The sequence below is a fragment of the Raphanus sativus genome, chromosome 9, assembly GCF_000801105.2.
Source record: "Raphanus sativus cultivar WK10039 chromosome 9, ASM80110v3, whole genome shotgun sequence".
Lineage (NCBI taxonomy): Eukaryota > Viridiplantae > Streptophyta > Magnoliopsida > Brassicales > Brassicaceae > Raphanus > Raphanus sativus.
The window spans coordinates 8,042,320-8,057,706 of record NC_079519.1 but is presented as its reverse complement, the minus strand read 5'-3'; the positions used below and the strand labels follow the sequence as shown (position 1 = coordinate 8,057,706).

Genomic DNA, 15,387 nt, shown 5'->3' with positions numbered 1-15,387 from the left:
GCAAAATACCTTCTCAATGCCCCATTCGGCTAGACACTCCAACAGCACAGTTGCGATGGTCTGACCCTTGTGGTCCATCACATACTTGAAGCCTATGATAAGCTTCTTCAGCTGCCAAGTTGCGTCCACGAAGTGGGCAGTTATCACCATGTAACTTGCACATGTTACATATTAAACAAACAAACTCAGACTTCAGGAAAAAAAAATACTTTATAGATATATCAGATGCATAGAAGTTCAACATGAAATTCTTTGTTAGAAATGTAAACAAAAACGAGTTTATAAATTTAAAACACTGACTTTCTATGATAGACAAAGTATAACATAAATAAATACAAATAAAAAAGCTGTAAACAAGTTACATGTGACCTGTGAAACCCAAATGTCTGTTGTGAGTGACACTCTTTGCTTGGTTGTACGAAGCATGTTTCTCAAAGCTTCTTTCTTCCTCACATACATCTCAACGATGTCTCTGGTCGCAGTCCTTCTGGAGTGTGGCTTGTAGAGGTTTACCTTGCAAGTGTAAATAACAAACACATTAGTAATTTTTCATTTAAAAAGAAGATAAAAAGTAAGGATTTATGAAATGGATTACCTTTCTGCAGAAGTGTTTCCAAGCAGAGCTTTCAATAAATGAAAGCGGAAGTTCACCTAGCACAATCAGCTCATTCGAAGCCTCTCTGAAAACAGCCTCTGCAACTTTTGATGACTTCAAGTTTCCATCAGTGTTGATCTCCATCTTACTCGTGCCTTGACTGGTAATCCATGCTTGGTACTCTTTGCAGATGGACAAATGCTTCTGGAGGTTTGATGTTCCAGACTTGGTTGCGCATGAGAAGATCTTCTGACAATAGTGGCAGATGCATCTGTCGCGACTCTCTTTGGTTCGGGTGAAATGCTTCCACACACCAGACCTTGGCACAACAACTTTCATCACCTTCTTTGACTGAGAAGAGACACCGGAAGTTTCATCAACAGCAATGGCCTTCCCTCGGTTTTGAGTTCGTTGGTACGCTTCTCCTTCAACTTGAAGGTCAACGTCCATGGTTTCATCAACGGTGTGTGGGATTTTTGAGGATGAGGCAACCATCTGCAACAGAATGAAAACAAAGTATACCATCAGTGAACCTTGATTAATACAAAACAAAACAGAACATATGTTACTCGTGAATCTTGATGCTTGATTCATACGAGACAAAACCGTAAGTTCATGAAAAAATAAACAGAGATTACTAGTACAAGAAAACCCAAAACATAATCCTTACAACAAACATCAACATTGAACACTGTTTTCATTTCACAAGTCAACAAGTTCATCCAAAAGAACCTATGATTACTCGTGAATGTTGATGCTTGATTAATACGAAACAAAACAGAGATTTACTATCTTAAAAAAAAAATTTACGAAAACCCAAAAAACCCGAAAGCAAGAAACCAAGAAAAAAAAAATTGAATCAAGCAATCGAGTACTCTGTAAAGGAGGAGTACCTTTGCTTGATTACTTGAGAACTGAGTTATGTGATGGAGGAGACGATGATGATAGCAGAAGTATTTATAGGATCTTATAGACTTAGGGTTTCGGTTTCAAATCGAGGAAGAGAATCGGATATGAGGTGCGAAAACAGTTGGAGATATCTGATAATCGGACTAAGGAAATCATTTAGTTAAGGATATATTGCGAGATCGAGATTTAGGAAAAGTTTCATGGATTCTCGCCTTGAAGATCAAGAGAGAATCAACTCTCGATTCGATTTTGGGGAAAAAGGGGATTAGGGTTACTGAGATGCGGGTTTCGGGTGTAACCAATCGGTGTCTCGGGTTTAGACCGAACCGACCCGACACCCGACAGTAACACATATTCAGGCCCATTCGGTTTTTTCAACAGATCCGGTACCGACCCATACCACTTTAAACGGACCGGGTTCGGTTCGGGTAATCGGGTTCGGGCCTTTTGCACAGGCCTAATGCACGTATCTAAACTATTAAAGTTGAAGTACAAAAAGGAATCTATCTTATTAAAGTAGAAGTACTTTAAGCTTTTGTTTGGTAATAGGGATAGGAGTCTTTAAAAAAATTAAATTTTGTTTGGTAACAAAGATAGTAGAGAATTTTGTCTTTTCCTTATTTAAATTATAGATTTAAGTATTTAATGTATTTTCCTAATTTAAATAATAGATTTCTTTAATAGAATGAATCTTAACCAAAATAAATTTCTTTATAGATTTTTTGTTAACACTAAATATTTTTCAATATTTATTAATAAAAATAATAAAATAAAAACCACACATCAAAATCAATTTATATATCATATAAATAAAATATAAAATATTTTATTTATAAATTGTTAGTATAACATTTTTATAATATAAGTCCAATTAGTTATAAATATTAGATTTTTATATGATACACTGTGATATAATAGACGATTAAAATCACATAATATAATTATTTAAAGTAATAAATAAAAATTTTGTTTTAAAATGTTATACTAACAATTATGTAATACATATTAATTTACACACACATATATATATATATATATATATATATATATATATATATATATATATATATATATATATATATATATATATATATATATATATATTATCATTAGAACAAAGAAAAAAATTGAAGTAAAAGCAAATATTTATATGGCCACGGGTCAAACTATAGAAATAAACAACAATGGCGTAAGATTTTTTTTAACAAATTTATTTTAATTTCAAATATGTTTATATATTTTATTTATTTATAAATTATTTTAATTTTTATTAATAATGCTAAGATTTTCGAATTGGAAAAAATTATGACCCATCTCTATATTATTTTAATTAAGAATTTAAAATTTATATCAAAATATTTTTTAAACTTTTAGTTTTTATTATAACTACAAATGTTAATTTTTAATCTAAATTTATGTTTAAATATTACAAATATATCATTTATAAATAAAAAAATAAAAAAAATAAAATAAATACCCGCCCGGTTCAAGATCTAGTTAACCCTTATAGTTACACAAATATTACATACCTATGCCACTGGATTAAAACACGTCGTTTAACACATTACCAACCCATGAATTCCCTTTTCTCCCAAATTCTCGAAGACCAAATCCCTAATTCCCTAATTGATTTGTACGAACTGATTAATTTATTCATCTTCTTCCATCTGTCTTTTAATCTTTCATCTGGTAAAATTTTATATTTGATTGAATTTAATTCGTTTTCACTTTTCGATTGAGAATCTATGTCTGTTTGAGTTTAGAAACTAAAATATGTAGATCTTGCCCGCTGAGATGAGTTTCTGTCAATTTCTGTTAGATATTTGATTTGTATATAGGCTTCAAACATATATATCTGTGGGATGATTTTTTTTTTTTCTTTCTGTGGGATGAATTTAGTGCTTGATTTTCTTAATTTTGATTGTATTTTCCATATTTAATTGAGCTGAAGATGGCAGAATCTCTGAGTATGTCTCTTGATTCTTGATGATATGGTTAAAAGGAGTCTCCCGCTGTGGAGCAATAGGTTTAACCGGAACTGAAAGAGGAGCTGCTGGACATATTCGCATAGGCCATACTCTTTCTCCAACAAGGCAAGCTTACGAATTTGGGCTCTGTGTATGATTAGAATTCTGAGTTTACTTGTGACACCAGATTACAAAGCATACTGATTGACACACCGGTCTCTAGAGTTTCTTAAGTTGTTAGAGAAGCATTTTTTCATCAGCTTTGTTTCACTTCGTCTTCTGCAAGCTGGTCTGAGAATGAATGGCGGAGGCTACATGTTAATTATTTCCATTCCACCAGAGCTTTTGATCCAGCGACGAATTATCTCATGCGCTCACTGACAAAGGCCGTTACTTCATCTTCTGTAAGCTAGCCAGTCTTGGTTTGTTAATATACTTTCGGGATTGTAGAAATGAGGAGGCTAATTTGTTGCTAATGGAGTCTAAATTACTTTGAAATCGCTATTAGTGGTAAAAACAGAACCTTTGTTGATAAATATATATATACTTTTCCTAAACAGCATTGATGCTTATTTATCTTCTGAAAGTATTTTTTGTTCATCTTTTGATGCACCTCTCACTTATGGTAGTAAAGGTTATTAACCTCTACAAATAAAGAAGTTTTTGATGTTGTTTTTCTTTCTTTTGTGGTTAGTCACAGTTTTATCTTTTATGGATTTTATAGATGTTTGGGTCACAATGATATCTAAATTATTTTTCTAAGTGTTTGACATAAATAAAACTTTATGTATCCTTTGAAGTACGTCAGATTCCCGGTTTATTTAAATAAAGGTGGTGGAGGTTGACTTTTGTACACAAGCAATGAAATACACATGAGGTAGGAGAATGGGTTAAGAATAACAAAAATGGCGGCAAAAGGGAAATTTCACAGCTGTTTGGGAATTTCTCGCCGGAAAAAGGGACGGCAAAAACAAAGAGATCGGTTAAGAAACAAAACTTTCTACAGGAACAAAAAAAAAGTTGTAGACGACAACCATGTTTCTGTTTTTTTTTTGGGGGAAAAGAAAATTATATGGGCTTCTATTAATGTTCAAGGTCCACTATAATATTTGTTAAATTTGATATACATATAAATAATTCATAACAAAATAGCCAATTCTATACTTTCAGATGACGGTTAACGGTTACAAGGCGATTTTGGATGCGATTTCAGTTTGGAATCGTTTCAGGCATTCCCTCACCACTTTGGTGACGGTTATTCAAATCTTTACTGGCTATGTGGAAGATCCCACGATCTCCCATCGTATGTTAGTGCATATCCCACGTTTTTGCAGTTACAGACGTGATGTTGTGATGCTTAGTGGTTATTTCGACTACTATAAATGGAAGAGTTTGATTGTTATTCCTCTGCAATTCTCAAAACAGAGCATTTCAACAACTTTCCCATTACTCTGTCTAATTACTCATTCAATGACGGAAAACGTTCAACGTGCTTTGCAAGACTTGGATTTAGGGGCAGATGATGCACCAGTGGCGCTCCCTATTGACGTTATCAACCAGGCTGTTGCAGAGAATCGTTTCATCCTCATAGGGCGCCCGGTGATACCGAGAAGACAAAACCTGCGTTCAATCATTGTGTCCCTGCCTCGTTCGTGGGGTCTTGCAGGGATGGTCCATGGAAGAATTGTCCCAGGAAGAAGGTTTCAGTTTGTTTTTCAGACGGAGGAGGCAATGGAGACGGTCCTTCGCAGGGGTCCCTGGGCTTTTGCAGACAGAATGCTTGTCCTCCAACGCTGGTCCCCACTGTTCAATCCTCTCATGCTGAATTTCATTCCTCTTTGGATTCAAATCAGAGGTATACCTCTGCACTACATGAGTCACGACGTTGTGGCTCATATTGGAAGGGCTTTGGGGCAACTGATGGATGTGGACTACAATGCGGAGTCTGCCATTCATGTGGAGTATGTTCGTGTTCGTATCAACTGGGATGTTGATCTTCCTCTACGATTTCAGAAGAACTTTCAGTTCGCTCCTGGGGTAAACACTTTACTCAAGTTGCGTTATGAAAGGCTTCGTGGTTTCTGTGAAACGTGTGGCTCCATTACCCACGACTCCGGGAATTGCCTGATTCAAAATGGTGGTATGGATCACGACTCTGATGATGATGATGATGTTGATGGTGAGGCTCCGCCAGAGGACAACCTTCCTCGCCAAGGAGTTATCATTGAGGAGATCATTGAAGACGAGCATGTGGATGATGAAGAGGGCATGGTTGCAAATGGAGAAGAGGAAAGGCGTCAGATGACTCACACACACTCTGGAGAGGATACTATGCTGGCAATCTACTCTGCTTTTGAAGAATCTGCAACGGAGCGTGCTTCAAGGAAGAGAAAGGGTATTGACTATTCTAGTAATCAGAAGCAGACAAAGTACAACTCCAGAGAGAGAGGAGAATCCAGCGGTACAACGGCGACAGAAGATGATGCAGACACAACATTTGGAGGTGCGGTGGGCCCAAAGCCACCAGAGCTGCCATGAATACAGCCGTTTGGAACTGTCAGGGTCTGGGCATAGACCCTACAGTTCGACGCCTAAAGGAGATTGTTAGGAAACAACTCCCGGACATTCTATGCCTATTGGAAACTAAGCAGTCTGATGATTATATTCGAAGTTTAGTTCAGGAACTTGGGTATGATCATGTTGTAACAGTTCCACCATGTGGTATGAGTGGTGGAATAGCAGTAATTTGGAAGAAATATGTTTCTGTTTCAGTAGATTTCCAGTCTCCTAATCTTGTAGATTGTTTTGTGAATATGAATGAAGAAGCTTTCTACTTGTCGTTTGTTTATGGTCACCCAGATCCTGCCTTTCGTAATCACTTATGGGAGAGATTACAGAGAATTGCAGTTAACAAACAAGGTCCTTGGCTCATTACAGGAGACTTCAATGAAATAAGAGATAATTCTGAGAAAAGTGGAGGGCCTACTCGACCAGAAAGGTCTTTTATGGATTTCAGACAAATGATTGCAACCTGCAATCTTGCAGACTTGAAAGCTATTGGTAATCGTTTTTCATGGTCAGGAAAACGATATACTCATGATGTGAAGTGTTGTCTTGATCGAGCAATGGCAAACTCTGAGTGGCTTGCCCTGTTTCCCTCTGCACAAGTTGAATTTCTTGCCTTTGAAGCTTCAGATCATCGACCTCTTTTGATCAGAAATTCTCATGAAAGTGTAGACAGAAAACGTTTTTCTGTTATGATAAAAGGCTTTTTGATAAGGATGGGTTTCAGACTACTGTTATTCGAAACTGGAGGAGACAACAACCAGAGACATCACTGCATAATAGGCTTCATCGTTGTCGAGTTTCTATGTCTCAATGGAAATCTCGAAACAGAACTAATTCTGCAGTACGTATCTCTCAATTCAAGGAGGAGTTGAATTATGCTATGTCATCTGACCACTATACTACAGCAGAGATTCGACAAGTCAGGAAAAATTTAAATGAGGCCTATCATGATGAAGAAGAGTATTGGAGGCTTAAAAGCAGAAATCAGTGGTTAACAGCAGGTGATCGTCACACAAAGTTCTTCTATGCTTCAGCAAAAACAAGAATAGCTAGAAATAAAATTCTGGCTGTAGAAGATGATAATGGCATTCACAGAGGAGATGTCAATATTGGTGCTGCGGCAGAGTCATACTTCACTACACTCTACACCTCTACTCGAGATGCTAACACTGATTATCAGTCAGTTTTTCAGAATTTCCAAGGACGTGTAACTGCAGAAATTAATGATGATTTGATAAAGGAAGTTACAGAAGAAGAAATTCGAAAGGCAGTGTTTGAAATTGGTGCTGATAGAGCTCCAGGACCTGATGGATTTACAGGAGCTTTCTATCAACAGTTCTGGCCATCAGTCAAAGAGGAAATTATCACAGAAGTGAAGAAGTTCTTTCATGAAAGACGCCTAGACCCATCACACAACAAGACTAATCTCTGTCTGATACCTAAGATAGAGGTACCTCGTGCTTTCAGTGACTTCAGACCAATAGCCTTATGTAATGTAAGCTATAAAATCATTTCAAGGATTTTGGTGGGAAGATTACAGAAGCATTTATCATCTATTATCTCGGAGAACCAGGTGGCCTTTATACCTGGAAGGAATATACAAGATAATATCATTTTGGGTCAGGAGATGCTACACTCATTGAAGAGTAGGAAACGATGGTCTAAATCCTATATGACGGTTAAAACAGATATTGCAAAAGCTTATGATCGTCTGGAATGGAGCTTCTTGCGTGACACAATGATTCATATGGGATTTGATGCTGTTTGGATTGAGTGGATCATGCAGTGTGTGGAAACAGTCACTTACTCTTCCTTGATCAATGGACAACCACGAGGTAATATAGTTCCATCTCGAGGTATTAGACAAGGAGATCCTCTGTCTCCATACCTGTTTATTATCTGCAGTGAGGTGCTCAGTCATCTCCTTACGAATGCAACCTCACAGAATAGATTAAAAGGGATGAAGATAAGCAACACCGGGCCTACTGTCAATCATCTTTTATTTGCGGATGATGCTCTATTCTTCTGTCATGCTCATCCAAGATCTTGTCAAACTTTGAAGAATATTCTCAATGCTTATGAACTGGTCTCAGGTCAAGCAGTGAACTACGCTAAGTCAGCAATTACATTTGGGAGTAAAGTTGATGATTCTATCAAAACACGACTGAGAGATATTCTTCAGATACATAATGATGGTGGTCATGGGAAATATTTGGGACTACCGGAGTTTATTGGCAGGAACAAGAAGGAGTTATTCAAATATATACTTGAAAAGGTGGAAGCTCGAACCAAGGGGTGGTCCTTCAAGTACCTGTCTGAGGCTGGTAAGGAGATATTGATTAAGACAGTTGCTATGGCTCTACCGGTGTACACAATGAATGTTTTTAAATTACCTGCTGGAATCTATGATGAGATAAATAAATTACTTGCTGATTTCTTCTGGAGGAAGAGTGGAGGCAGAGGAATGCACTGGTTGAGTTGGGATCGTTTAAGCTTTCCAAAATATGAAGGAGGTTTGGGATTTCGTGACCTTGAAAGCTTGAACCTAGCTTTACTTGGAAAACAAATCTGGCGTATAATGCAAACTCCTAACAGTCTGGTTGCTCGGGTTTTAAAAGGAAGATACTTCCCTTCACACTCCATTTTAGATGCAGGCCTAGGCTCCAAACCTTCTTATGTCTGGCGTTCGTTACTTGAAGGATGTCAAGTAGTTAAAAAAGGAATGAGAATTCTTATTGGAAATGGGAAGGAAACTAGAGTATGGACAGATGCTTGGCTTCCTACTGATCCTCCCCGTCCACCGAGGTGTATTAATCCTGTCACAGAAGCAATGGATATTCCGGTGAGTTTCCTCTTCCTACCTAATAGTAGACGTTGGGATGTGAATCGTATTGATGAGTTGATAGTACCAGAAGATGCTGCAATTATAAAAGGTTTGAAGATAAGTAATACGGAGGAAATGGATGTCATGGGTTGGCATTATACAGATTCAGGTATCTATGATGTCAAGTCGGGATACAATCTCACTCAACAAACCAGAGCTGTTAGGAATATTAGGCCTCCTAATGGCTCGGTGAACATCAAGAAGCAAATTTGGAAGTTAAAGACAGCTCCGAAGTTAAAGCATTTTCTTTGGAAGCTGATATCTGGTACTATTGCAATAGGCTCCAACTTGCGATATAGGCATGTTATCTCTGATGCAACATGTCGACGATGTGGAATGGCAGAGGAAACACCGATTCATCTTTTCTTTGAATGCCAATATGCTCAAGCAATTTGGAGAGGAGTAAATATACCAAACACTGTTGTGCTTGATAACAGTGTAAACTTTGAAGGAAAAATTCAAAGTATATTAGCCTGCAACTTCAATAAAGAGCTTTCATCCTTACACAGACAATACCCTCTTTGGACTCTCTGGCGGATTTGGAAAAGTAGAAATTCTCTACTTTATAGCAGATATGAGGATCATTGGAGCAAGGAAGTAACAAGGGCTAAAAATGATGCTTTGGAATGGAGTCGGATCTTTCAACAGCAGGGTACCAGAACAGGCGGGTTGAGCAGTGTTCGGAATCAACATTCAAAGTGGAGTAAACCAGATTCTGGTCTGATAAAATGTAATTATGATGGTAGTTGGCATAACAGTACTGATCAGGCAAAGGCGGGCTGGGTTTTCAGAGATGAAGATGGAGTTTATACTGGTGCTGGACAATGTTCTTTTAAAGCTACAACGACAAGCTTGGAAGCAGAGTTTCAAGCACTACTTTTGGCTATGCAAAATGCATGGGGTAAAGGATTCCGTAACATAGTTTTCGAAGGAGATTGTCTGAAGCTATTTGACTTGGTTCAGGGACGCACAAGAAGTTTTCAACATCACAATTGGGTTCGTGATATCAAGTACTGGGCAACAAAGTTTCAAGATTGTAGGTTTACTTGGGCGCCAAGACACAACAACAAGGTTGCAGATATACTATCGAAGTCAATTGATCATGTTCAAGATGTTTACTTATCCCATTTTTATGTTCCACATATGATTGTACAATTCCTCCATGAGGATTATATTGGTTCTTAATAAAGTATTGTTGGACGTTAAAAAAAAAAAAAAATAATTCATAACAAAATGGCTCAATTAAACTCATTAACTTGGGCTTTCTATATATAATTACTTGAGATCTGTATTTTTAAAATGTTTCTTTGGTTACTTTTCCAATAGTTTATTATTGTTGCTGTCTAAATAATTTTTTTAAATAAATATTATAATTTTAAAATAAAATTTTAATCACTAAATTTATCGTATAATTTTGTAAAAATCACAAAGTCTCAACAAAATACTCCAATATTTTACATTTTAATCTTATGTTACCAAGTAAAACATAGAAAAAGTACAATAAAAAGTATACAACCTCATAGTTAAAAACTGGACACTAAAAAATTAACAAGATACACCAACATCAAAGCTCAATAACCTATATAAAAACATTAATAATTTTACAACAAACAAAAACATATAATTATATAGAAAATACATCCGCGCGGGCGCTCGGATCAAAAGCTAGTTTAGAATTACAACTACAGTATAACTTCTTTAAATTAATAATCGATAAATTAATATCTCTATTAATTAATATAATTTCATAGTCCCAAATTGAGCTTTTGATTTAATTTGTATCTCGATAAATTAATAATCTCTATAAATTAATAAAAAATTATAGTTTTGGTGTAGTTCCAACATTATTAATTTATAGAGATTTCACTGTATTTACTTTTCTATGATTTCTAATATTAAAACTATGTATAAATTGTATTTAATCCATAATTTTTTAACATATACACCGTGAAGAGTCATGAATTTTCAACTGAAAAACAACTAACAATGAAAAATAATTATTTCATATATGTCTTAGTCTGATTATTTTCATTTTTAATATGAGAATTTTAATGCGTTTCTTGAGATGATGTATATTATTCAGTCTTTTCAGATTAACCGACTCCTACCTTCTTGGCTCCATTTATGTTTACTAAAGTCTTATAACTAGAGAATAATCATGAAACTATAACTCAAACCCCGAGAACTCATATTCGTTAAATTTCAGTGTACGTTTTCTTAACCAGGGCCGTATGACAGGACAAACGGTGCGACCCAGTGGCGGAGGCAGCCAAAAATTTTAGGGAGGTCAATTTCATAACAAACATAGATTACATGGGTCAGTTGTCTAAATTTTATGATATTTTCTCAGTTTTTTTTATTAAATGCAAGTAAATACAATATTTTTCATAGATTTCATGTGGGTCTCATTGCTTAATTTAGATTTGATTACCTATAGCTTAAGTTAGATTGATTACCAATCATCTATAGCTTAAGTTAGATTGATTACCTAGAGAGAGATTTGAGCTCGTCTTGATGGATAACTTGTACGAAATTGAAATCAAGTTTCGCCAATTCTAGTAAGTTAGAGTTCATGTCGGGTGTCTCGCCATACACGTCTATGTACCATCTTGCTTCTAGTCTTTGAACTCTCCGATGGTATGGCATTTCTAGCGCACGTATCACCATCTTTCGAACATAAGATGTGGTCTCATTGCTCTTCATTTCCACGAACTTTTTAAGTCGTGTTGTTGTATAGTATATGGTCTCTTTCAATTTAGTATCGAATCTAGTCGAGAGATATGAAGCTTCATATAGTGAAAGAACACTCTTGATGTCTTCATCATCCAAACCATATCCAAAATTGCAGTCAAAAACATCTGCAGTAATGTTAAAAAAAAACATCTACAGTAAACCACAAGTTCATTTGTTATAATAAAATACAACAATATAACTGATCTATTATAAATAACTAGTTGATGTGGTCCAAATCCTCGATACTAAGGTAAGGATTGATATAGTAAGAAGAAATGAAACAGTAGTTTCAAAAAAAAAAAAGAAGAAATGAAACATTAAAAGAAAGGATGATAGAGCGTTATACATTAAACATGACAAACATTGACAAGTACTATATGGATATATACTCTAATACTCATATACATAACATGGGGAAATAAATAATTTTAATTATTATTTTTTTCTTTGTGAAATGCTTAAAATCTAAAATAATTAGATTTCTGTTGTTCAGAATAAAAAAAGAGTTCCAAAATTCTGTTAGTTAGTGGGTTAATTAATTCCAAAAATAAAATAAAAAACACTTGAAATAAAGCTACCAAACCCAACTCCCCAACAACCATTTGCTCCATTTCTGGCTACATCCGTCTTAACCGGATAAAGTTATAAAGTCAACTGATTACAGACAGAGTTAGTCCCTCACTTATAGAGCTTTGTACCAAATTGAAGCCAAAATGTTAAGATCAATTCTCAGATATTGTAACGATCAAACGAAATCACAAATCACCGAATGTTATAACTAAGTTAAATCTAACAGAAAACGAGTGACTTGACATGTTATCAAAATAAGAAAAATAAATATTAATATAGAAGAAACAAATGTTACCAAAAAAAAATAACATATATATATATATATATATATATATATATATATATATATAGAAGAAACATAAGGCATTTCTTTGTTGTGTTATGTAAAATGCATACTTAGTGAGGAGGATAAGAGTAATCAAACCAATAGAGAGAGATGTAGGCAGTTGAGTTGAGGTTAATGAGAATCAGGACCACAGTATGGACTTTGTTCAGCTATTATGTCTGCATTTTAATATGATGTGTAACATTCTCAAGTCTACTTTTCCTCCAAAATCAATTTTAGTGGCCCTATCTCTATCTCTCTAACTTTGTCAAGGTCGGCCCTTTTCTTCTCATTCTACTAGACCCACAAAGCCACACCTATTTATCATCATCATCATCATTTCTCTTTCTCTAAAGCATATAAACAAAAAGTATGCATTTAAGTAAAAAGAAGCTGAATAATTTATACATACTGGTGTGTCATGTGTGCGTAGATATGATGTGGATTGTCTCAAGTTTATGTAAGCCACTTATGCGGCTACTGGGTCCTCCTGTGGGACCTAACTTGGTAGACCTTTAGTATTCAGATTCATAGTATCAACAAGAACCAATGCAATCGTTTCGTTACAAAGTCCTACCTTCTTATCCATTAAGGCTATATGCCACAGAAGTGCCTAATGATTATAGTATGAGAGCTTTGGTGGTATTATATGCAATTATCTAGGTATGGGAGGGAGTACAAAGGAGTTAAAAACCTTGGTCATGTTTAAGTGCAGACGAGCGTGCAGAGGTCTTGTGTCCTGGCTTGTGATATGTTGGTGTAAGGAAATATCCGGAACTTTCCATTGGCCATACACGTCAGTGTAAGCTGAGCATCACTCACCATTTCCTATCAAATTCACATACATTGAACAATGATTAAAACACTCGAATTCTAGAATCAATGTCACGCCAAGCTTTAAGGTGTACCTCGCAGGAAGTAGTCATGTCGCTGCAGCTCCATTTCCTGGTTGGAACACAGTCAACATAGCGACACCAGTTGCAATGGCGGTTGAGATTAACTCCCCAGCACGCTGCTATTAAAACCCCAGCAAGTCTGAGAAAAGAAAGACAAAGATGGATAAGCTTATACATGCCACAAGAACGCAGAGAGATAGAGCAAGATCAAAAAGAGGACTCTCACTCACATTCCACAGAACAAGACCAGGCATACAATCCTTAACACTGGTCTGTCAAACATTTCTTTAAGCCTTGTGGAACTTCTCATATCATCTTCAAACAGTTTTCCCTTGTGAGGTGGAGGGTCCTGTCTCAGCTGTGGGGTGAACAACAGCACAAATCCAAGAAGGAATCCTGATATAAAACCGCCAATATTCGCAAAGTTGTCTGTGTAAGGAAGAAAGCCGATCAGGAAGTTGACTGTGGAGATGGTGAGTATTATCACTAATGCTGAAACCTGTAGCAAGCAAAACATAAGACACAATAAGCAGAAGAGATTAAAGACAAGAAGAAAACACAATCAATCCTTGACCTTGGAGGTATATAGATTCCAGTTCCTCGCAAGTGCAGAAAGCATAGCTCCAATCAATCCAAAGAAAGCAGCACCAGAACAGATTGATGGGATGTTTCGAACAAACAACACAGCAAACAGACTTCCCACAATGCCAGAGAGGAAGTATATCACTGCAATCCTGACTACAGAACCAAAGCAAAAGCAGATTATAAACGTTGATAAACTCCATCAAGAAAACATATTAGATAAGGTGAATGAAAGTGAAGGAGTGGACTTTTACATGGTCCATATCGCTGCTCCATGAATATACCAACGAAAATCAAACTCCCAAGATTTATCAGAAGATGAAACAATCCACTGTGCAGCCAGGGAGACGTCAACACACGCCAAATCTCATGTTTCTCAACCAGAGCATTCCAGTAAAGACCTCCCATGTGTTCGAAGCTGGAAACTCACAGAGAAATATGATGCACAGAGCTTCATAATCAGTCGCTAGAAGCAACAAACCAACCTGCTTCCTTCAGTTTCCTAAAACCTATAGATCTAAGAAGAAGAAGCAGCACTACGATCTGTAACTTAGTTTCGAGCGATTCATCTAATAGAACGTAGCAAACAATCAGATCCACACAGATCACACTCTAAAGAACAACACAGAATCGAAGAACTTGCCGTTGTTATCTAAGATCGAGACCTAATGAATTACTAAGGATCTTCCGCATTGAATTAGAGATCGATTCCACAGACATATACTATCAGAGACCTAAGCGAAACTAAGCGCCGAGAGAGAGGAACTCACGTAGAAGTGGAGGGACCGAGCATAGGATTCTCGGAGAGAGGCTGGAAGGAGAATCGGCCGAGTAATTTGGCGGCGCAGTGGCCGTTAGAGTTTCTGGAGCGAATACGAGAAGCACGAGGACTGAGACGAGCCAGGTGTCGCGTTTGATCTGCCGCGAGCGGTGACGGAAGAAGGGGAGTTTGTCCGAGCTTGGATCGCCGGCGATCGGAGTGGAAAACGAGAGGTTGCGATGAGATGCTTCATCGCTCTGCGTCGTCTTCGGCTCCGCTGTAACCTCCATTGCGGTTAGGGATCGGAGACGGCGAGTGACAGAGAAGGTCGTTTTATCAAAGTGGCGGGAATATGCTTGAACGAAAGTGTGGGAGACGAATTGTCAGAAAAGAAAAGACATTTTGAATTGAAAACATTCAAGTTAGACCGTCAAATATGGTTAGGCAGAAAAAGAAGAAGAAGAAGAATGCGTGTCGTCGACCGTGTTGACTAACGTCGCAGACACGTTAAAAACATCTTTCCCTTTCGTGAAAGCTAACCCTAATTTCCCCAATCATATAAACCAAACAAACGCCACGCCTCTCTCTCTCTCTCTCT

The 15,387-nt window shown here is 36.7% G+C and overlaps 1 protein-coding gene and 1 pseudogene across 1 annotated transcript in view; both read right to left on the bottom strand.

Moving 5' to 3' along the window:
• LOC108837999 (terpenoid synthase 3, chloroplastic-like) overlaps window positions 1-15,387 on the bottom strand; it is a 32,947-nt gene that overhangs the window by 5,157 nt on the left and 12,403 nt on the right. The window contains 1 exon segment of the mRNA XM_056994667.1: window positions 11,412-11,781. Within this exon segment, the coding sequence (XP_056850647.1) occupies window positions 11,412-11,781 (370 nt within the window).
• LOC108824660 (RHOMBOID-like protein 8) lies at window positions 13,066-15,376 on the bottom strand (annotated as a pseudogene).